General features: G+C 36.3%; 1 protein-coding gene across 1 annotated transcript; it reads left to right on the forward strand.

Moving 5' to 3' along the window:
* Positions 1-552: 552 nt before the first annotated feature.
* sla1a (Src like adaptor 1a) lies at positions 553-7,731 on the forward strand. Its single transcript, XM_060897555.1, has 8 exons — positions 553-732; positions 1,236-1,329; positions 2,289-2,382; positions 2,509-2,595; positions 2,814-2,917; positions 4,695-4,826; positions 5,329-5,458; positions 6,614-7,731. Exons 2-8 carry the CDS (start codon positions 1,257-1,259, stop codon positions 6,777-6,779), a joined length of 786 nt encoding a protein of 261 aa, XP_060753538.1. The 5' UTR covers positions 553-732; positions 1,236-1,256; the 3' UTR covers positions 6,780-7,731.
* The last annotated feature ends 1,152 nt before the right edge of the window (positions 7,732-8,883 follow it).

Raw genomic sequence — 8,883 nt, forward strand, 5'->3', positions numbered from 1 at the left:
GAGGAACATAAAATGATGGTCTGAATGTATTAAAGAATAAAACATCACAGAAAACAATGTCAAATGGTGATTAGAGTTTCCTTGTAGAACAAATGATGAAAATATATCTCTAAAGAAATTGCTTTACCTTGTCAAACCTCCTAAATGCTTATGATACTCATCACAAAAAATCTAATGACAGGCTTATGGGGAAATACTGAAGGCGCCACAGGATCAAATATGATGTCCTGCTGGAAGACAGTCATCAGGCTCTATTACATTAAGAAATGATATTACATACTTCTAAAACATTATACTTGCCTGTGATCAGAGAATGTTCAAAGCAACCACAAGGCATCACTGCATTACGGTTAAAGTAAAAGATCATGCATTTTAAAATAATTATTAGTGTTAAGAATGTTCAACAGCAACACACTCTCATCTTAAAAGGAAATGGAATAATCACACCATTTTGAAACACATCTCTGATACAAGAACATGGTCAGTGGTTGTGTGCTTTTGTCTTCCTCATTTCAGCAGGAAGTGTTCAGCCAGAGACAGTTCTTACTTTTAGACTCAAGCCCTTCGACACTGAAGTGCCAGTTCATTGTTGCAGTGCAGATGTAGCAGGTCTCTGCACATCTTCACCAGCACAGCAGTTAGGCTTTCACTGCCATTCGCCAGTGATGACTCCATGGTAGCTGTCCCCTCTCATGGGAATGGATACAATTCGGTTCAGGAACTGAAATAAAGGTGATTAAAAAGTTTTTATATTTGTTTCTTAAAATATATTTTGGTATGGAAGTGATTATTCAGATAAAACTTCCACAACCTCATTTAGCTTGTTTTACGATTATAATTACAATTTTCATTATGCAAAAATTTGTTCCATATTTGCACTGATTATTTATTTCATTTGCATTTGTTCATATGAAGTTGTACATTTGTCACATGTCAAAACTTTATTATATACATAATAAAGATATACATGATATTGGTGACAGCTGAGAGAGAGCCATGGCTAAGTTTTTCATGAGTTTCATGATGTAAATGGGTGTCCAATGGAAAATTCTGACATGCCTCTGATAGGCTCCCCACAGCTTCCCCATCCTGCTGAGTGTGTCTTGTTGGAGATAACACTTCAGCCATTTTGAGGAAGTTGCGAAATTGAAAGCAGTGTGGTGACAGCTAGAGAATTGTAACATCTCTAATGCAATTAGAAAAATGAGTGTAAAAATGAATGTGTGGTTCTACAGTTTTCTTTCTCGACTGCCATTATGGGGAATATAATAAAAGGCCAAGTAGCTGACAATCACACTGTGTCCAACCACTTTGATCCTTCATTTAAAGGTAAGGCTTCCTCATATCTGTTAGATCAGAAAACTCAGATCGGATATGTATGGTTTTACTGAGCTTGTGATTTGTTGTAATACTTTCTTTATAAAAAGTAAATATAGTTACTGTTTATAGCTGATAATGTAAGAGTGAGGTTCATAGCGGTAAATAAGCTACAGTTGACCTTCGTGAGAAGGCATTCATGATAACAATTACAACAAGCTACAGTTGACCTTCGTGGGAAGGCATTCATAATCCTACATAAATGCTGAGAAATGCGTATTCCATTAAATCAGGCAACAATCGGACATCAAGCTGACAAACTTTTTAAGTGTTACTTCAGATTCTGTGGTACATCTGATCAAAATCAAGCCTGGTCTCTGACTAAATTTACATCAGAGAAAAGAAATTTGAAAAATCTGATCATTTTAAATGATAATTTTATAATTTATAAATTATTACTGATTTAAAATGAATACATTTAAAATATCATGACAAATCTATAGGATTTGATGTACAACTATTAAATTGTAGTATCATGGCAGCACCAGACATACCGTATTATTAAATCTTATAAGCAAAGAATAAAACAAATTGCAGTGTGCTGCGACATGACATGAAGAGTTGCTACCATTAACACCCAAAACATATTATAACAAAAAATGTTTTATTGTTAACCGTGTCCCAGAGCGAACAATTACAATTCTTTGTTTTATTTTTAGACAAGACCCTGTGAAGGTTTATTGTTACTATGTAAACAACACAGACAACAGCATATTGCAATAGATAACAATATCCGTGCATTATTATAAACCTGTGATTTTAATTACAACCAGCACTAAAATACGAGGAATATAAATCTATTCCTAATGAGGATTTTTGTATGTATCATGTTGTACTATGGCCAATGTTCTTAAGTGTTAGTTGTGTTCTTTACAAAAAAATACACTTTTACAGCAATTTTTCTACCACAGATGATGAGAATTTGGTTGTCATTGCTGACTACCCATGCCGAGACATAAGTGAGCCGATGTTTAGGATGGGTGAGAAGCTGAAGGTTCTGTCTCAGTGAGTACCTTTTCAGTTCTTTTATACTATAGGATTTGAATTTCACTTCATCGTCAGGTTAAAGGTTTCTGACATTACTAGTTTCATCTGCATCAAATGTTTTTGCTTTACTCATGTCATGTGCAGGGAAGCTTGCTGGTGGAAAGTCCGCTCTTTGCAAACTGGAACTGAGAACTATATCCCAAATAATCATGTGGCAAAGGTCTATCATGGGTAAGTAATTAAGCAAGCGACCTGCAAAGGCACAAATCAAAAGACAGCACTGACTAAAAAGATTCCAGTTTGTTAATACTTACACACATATATAAAATAAGCTTGAAATCAGCACAATAAAAAAGAATAATAACAACAACATATTGGATATTCTATATATGCTTGCTTTGTTGCTTGACTTGTACATTCCATTAAATTAAGTTTAAATGTTTCTTAAGATGGCTTTTCGAAGGAGTGGGGAGGCAAAAAGCCGAGGAGCTGCTATATTTACCCGGCAATACGGTCGGCTCTTTTCTCATTAGAGAAAGTCCAAGCCAAAGAGGTAATATTGCTCATGACTGACCATTACATCAAACAACAACAACAACAACAATAATAATAATAACAATTATTATTATTATTATTATTATTATTATTATTATTATTATTATTATTATTATTATTATTATTATTATGGCAACAATCTGCTATCTGTAAAAAATGGTACAGTGGATATCTGAGATCTTGTAACAAATGGAAAAAAAATAACTTGGATATGGAAAAAAATTTCTTTGGAACTAGAAATGTTTACACATATTTATATACTAACTGAGCATGTTATTAGGAACACATGCACACCTACTAATTTCTGCAATTATGTAATCAGCCAATCAGTCAATTCTGCAATGTAGATACGGGTCAGTAGCTTCGGGTAATGTTCACATCAACAATCAGAAAAGGGAAATAATGATCTTGACCATTGTATGATTCTGCATGCCAGACAGCCTGTTTTGAGTATGTCTATAACTGCTGATCTCCTGCACAACAGTCTCAAGATTTTACTCAATATGATGCAATAAAGCAAAAACATCCGGTGAGCAGCAGTTCTGCTGATGGAAATGCCTTGTTGATGATGGAGGTCAACAAAAAATGAACAGACTGGTTTTAAGCTGACAGAAAGGCTAAAGTAACTCAGATAGCCAGGAAAGCACATCGGACTGCACAACTCATCAGATCCTTAGTTAGACAGACAAAAGAAGAACACGTCAGGATCCACTTTGTCAGCCTAGAGCAGAAAGCTGTCTACAGTGGGAACAGGCTTACAGAAAATGTCTAGACTGAAGAAACATAGCCTGCTTTGATGATTCATTATATCATATATGTTGAGGCACATAGATGATGAGGTCAGAGTTTGGCACCAATGGACACGACAATGAGTTCAGTGTTAATCAGTGGCCTTTCCAGTCACCGGGTCCAATACAACACTTTTGGGATGTGGTAGAAAATCTGCAGGAATTCATTCAATCATGTTGATTGATAGACAAGAATCTCAAGGAACTTTTCCAATATATTGGGGAATCTGCACAAAGATTTGAGGCTAAGGGGGACCCTACCCAAGATAAAAGTAATGTTGTGGGATAGTTATGAACGCTGTTGGAAAAGATAAAGTGATATTGTGCCATGGCTACTACTACTACACCTACTACACCTACTACTGCTACTGCTACTACTACTACTACACCTACTACACCTACAGAACTACAACACCTACTACTACTACTACTACACCTACCACTACTACTACTACACCTACTACTACTACTACTATACCTACTACTACTACTACTATACCTACTACCACTACTACTACTACTACTACACCTACTACTACTACTACTATACCTACAACCACTACTACTACTACTACTACTACTACTATACCTACTACCACTACTACTACTACTACTACTAATAATAATAATAATAAAAATAATAATAATGATAATAATATAGCACCTTTCATACATTTAAAATGGAAAAGAAAAACAGAATAAGAAAAGAACATAAAATAAAATAGCAATTTACTCAAAATATATATAAATAATAATAATAATAATAATAATAATAATAATAATAACACAAATCATGTAAAGTGTAAAAAGAGACAGAATATTGTACAATAATTCTAATAATATAAAAGTCTGCAAAACAGACTTGGAACATTTGAAAAATTTGTAAACAATTGTTATATATTTCTATATTATATAAATCATTTTTTATATTCATAACAATATTTATCCAGCAGTGTTATTGTATGTAATGTATGATGCATCCCACAGGTGTGTATTCTCTGTCTGTGAGACACAGAGACGTAATGCATTATAAGATCCTGCGTTTGGACAACAGCTGGTACTACATCTCTCCGCGTCTCACCTTTCAGTGCTTAGAGGACATGGTCAACCACTACTCAGGTGAAACATGAACACCAAACAGGCTGAGGACAGTGAAACATGAAATCACTACATATTTCTTTGTAGCACAATAAGCAAAACTACATTAGAAAGGATTCTGATACACAATATAAAATATCCGTAGTGTAAAAAACAACACCCTTTCATTTTAAAGAAATGAGTTGACAAAATGAGATTCATAACAGATTCACAACTAATATTCCTAACTAAAATATTTTCTGTATTGTTAAAATGTAATTAAAATAAAAACCCACTAGCATTATATAGATATTACATAATAATATGTTACTATAAACAAATGAACGAATATTATATGGTATTTTAATTCTACGTGTCACCTCTTTGGTCACCAAGTTTGACAGGCATTTTAAAAAGGAAGTCAAGTCTGTAAACAAAGTTTCATCACATTCACCACAGAGTGCTGGACAGAAAATGTGTATTAACAGTGTTTGTGATTGTATTATAGTCACGAAGTTTGCCTTATTTGTCTTTTGTGATTCAGACTCTTCAGATGGCATTTGCTGCATTCTTTCAGCCCCTTGTCTGGCTCTTAACAGTACTACGCCAAGTTCAGTCTCACAAGCGCCCCCTGTGGTGATGCGCCGTAACTTCGAATGGAGAAAAGTGAACAGGTGGATATTAACTATCTGGTTATTAACACATGACTGCTTACGTATGTCTAAGGTCAAACATAAACCTTTATTAAATAAAATGTCTTTAAATAAGAAAAAATTTATATTCATTATAACATGGAGGAGTTTAAGTATCTTGGGGTCTTGTTCACGAGTGAGGGAAGGATGGAGCGGGAGATCGACAGGCGGATCGGTGTATCTTCTGCAGTGATGCGGTCGATATACCGGTCTGTTTTGGTGAAGAAAGAGCTGAGCCGCAAGGCGAAGCTCTCTATTTACCAGTCGATCTACGTTCCTACCCTCACCTATGGTCATGAGCTTTGGGTCATGACTGAAAGGACAAGATCCCGGATACAGGCAGCCGAAATGAGTTTCCTCCGCAGGGTGGCTGGGTGCTCCCTTAGAGATAGGGTGAGGAGCTCGGTCACTCGGGAGGAGCTCAGAGTAGAGCCGCTGCTCCTCCGCATCGAGAGGAGTCAGCTAAGGTGGCTCGGGCATCTGTTCCGGATGCCTCCTGGACGCCTCCCTGGAGAGGTGTTCTGGGCATGTCCAACCGGGAGGAGGCCCCGGGGAAGACCTAGGACATGCTGGAGGGACTATGTCTCTCGGCTGGCCTGGGAACGCCTCGGTATTCCCCCGGAAGAGCTGGAGGAAGTGTCTGGGGAGAGGGAAGTCTGGGCGTCCCTGCTTAAACTGCTGCCCCCGCGACCCGGCCCCGGATAAGCGGTAGAAAATGGATGGATGGATGGATATAACATGGACTGGGTGAATTCTAGACGATATTGTCAAAATGAGTTTTCTTGCCACTGTCACGATTTCAAGATTTCCATTATGGCAGCACTTAAGTTTGAGTGCAAAACTTTACATGCCCTTAGAACATAATGAAGAATGTAATGGGTTAGATTTCCTCAGATGTTCCAGAGATGCCAGATTATTATTTACAGGTTAAATGTGGGCAAATGACAAGATTTTAACTGTAGAACAAAAAACAAACAAACAAACAAAAAAAATCCTGAATATGATATAAATATTTTTTAATACATTTTATGTCTGCCTGTGATTTCTAACCGCCTTCCTCCTACTTTGTATTTCTGAGCAGCTCTTACATCCTTGTAATATTCCTTGACCGACAGTTCATTTGTGTTTCCTGACCAGGTCTCAGTTGTTGAACAGTGATACTCAGAGCAGTGTGGTGAGCTATGGAGTGAGAAGCAGCATTGCTGCATATCTGAACATTGCTCAGGAAGAAGAAAGAAAAAGCAGACGGAAGAAGAAGGGCTGGACAGTCTATGGGATTCCTGACAACAGTAATATGGAGTGAGAAAACACCAATTAGGACATGTGCAGACATTTTTATATTTACCTTTGCGTGGAAATATGACTAAAGGAAGTGGTCGATTTTTATTCAGTCAATGTGAGCAATAAACATTTAGTGACTCTTAGTCTGTAAGATGACCGTAGAATTGTACTATGAGTTGAAACAAAGATGATTACTGAATATCATGGACTTTATAGTGGCACTTTATCTGAGATGAGAGACACAACAGCAGTTTACAAATACAAAATTTATTCAAAGTTCATGCTTTGTAAAACCTTTTAAGAAGACTTTTTTTTCGGTTTACTTAGTGATTTTTTTTTATTTAGTGAAGTTTTTTGTGCTGAATTGCAGTGGAAGAACAATATGAGCCTCTATCCAGAAAAACACCAGTACAAACAGCTTGCTAAGCACGTCTTAGCCTGTCTTGGCTTTTTGCCTGATGTTGTAAAACCTCATGGGGTGTTGATTAAACACACGATTACTTCTAATTTTGTCAGATTTATTCTATTCTAATTCTAATAAAATGTTTTGGCTTTATTTTTTTTAGGTCTAGATGCTGGAGATTGTATATATATTTTTTGTATATAAATGTAAGTAGATTCACAAATTGTTTTACTTTAAGTGTCTCTACACACTAAAAGGAAAAGTTTTTATTTAACAGCTTTTTTGGAATGGTCGTAGTTTCTAACTTCCAGAAAAGCAAACGCTCTGTTGTACTGATCAATAGTACTGTGAAAAAGTTTAACGGCACATGAAAAGAACTATGTTTGTGTCCACCTTAAGGAAATCGACCGGTACGTTGTTTTTGGAAAACTTAGCACCTGTCTTCTGCAGTCTTTGGCTCTCACTTTTTCCGTCTCAGCAGACCTCAGACACTTTCATGATGTTTTTATTCTCTCTTTTTAAATTCTAAGTGAAAATGTTTGAAAATTAAAATGTACTTATTGGTAATGACTCACTGATGTGTAACAATGCAGACATTCATTCTTCATTAATTCATCTTCAGTGACCATATCCTGGTCAGAATTATGGAGGATCTGATTATTGAGTATGTCCCAGGAACAGGGAACACGAGGCAGGAATATACCTGGACATGTACATGCACATTCATCACATCTAAACGTTATTTAGATTAGACAGACCAACTACCAGCATGTTTTTTGGAGGATAGATGAAGCCCACATGGGCATGCAGGAGAAGATCTGAAAACCCACACAGACAGTAACCCAAAAACATCACCTAAATGTACCTAAATATTTACACCATACTATACATAGAACCCATTAATCTTTAATCTTCTGAGCAAGCCTAAAATGTGTAACCTGGATATTGCTGTATTAATGATAATAATAATTTTGTGCCAGAACATACTGTTTGTAACTTCAGTCCCAAAGCTTCTAGACAAAATTCTGAATATGAATATCCATTCATCCATCCATTCATTTTCTGTACTGTTTATACTACAGGGAACTGGGGCACAAGGAGGATTTTGGACACACATCTAGGACAAGTTGTCAATCCATCACAGGCACAATCACACACACTCATACACCCATTAACATACTATGGACAATTTAGGGATGTCCATAAGCCTGCAATCCATTTGTCACTGTGAGTATGTACTTTTCTTGTAGTGAAAAAAACATCCGGAGAGTGGACGTTTCCGGTTTCTGTCACAAGGCAAGCAGTATTTTTTTGTCCTATTACAAAAAGAGTCTGGTAGAGGAACCACTGATTATAGCTGCTTTCGTGTGATAACAGGAACTTACTTGCAAATGTTCCACATCATTAACATACTATAAATGGCCAAAAGTTACAATAGTGTAATTTTCCACAGTCCACATCCATTAATAGGAGGAATGTATAATTTATAATTATGACAAAACTAAATATAATACTTACATTAGTGACCAAAACACCCGTGACATGCTGTTATGAGAAAAGAAACTAACATTGTTCAGACCTTCTTGAAACTGTCTATACAAAATTGCCTATGAACATGTGTTCAAGGGTGCAAGACTAAGACAAAGTTTTTTTTACGGTCAGATGAAAGAAAACTGGTTCAACCGTATTAAACTGGATAGTCTCATAGGACTGAGTGTGTTAT

The sequence above is a fragment of the Tachysurus vachellii genome, chromosome 21, assembly GCF_030014155.1.
Source record: "Tachysurus vachellii isolate PV-2020 chromosome 21, HZAU_Pvac_v1, whole genome shotgun sequence".
Lineage (NCBI taxonomy): Eukaryota > Metazoa > Chordata > Actinopteri > Siluriformes > Bagridae > Tachysurus > Tachysurus vachellii.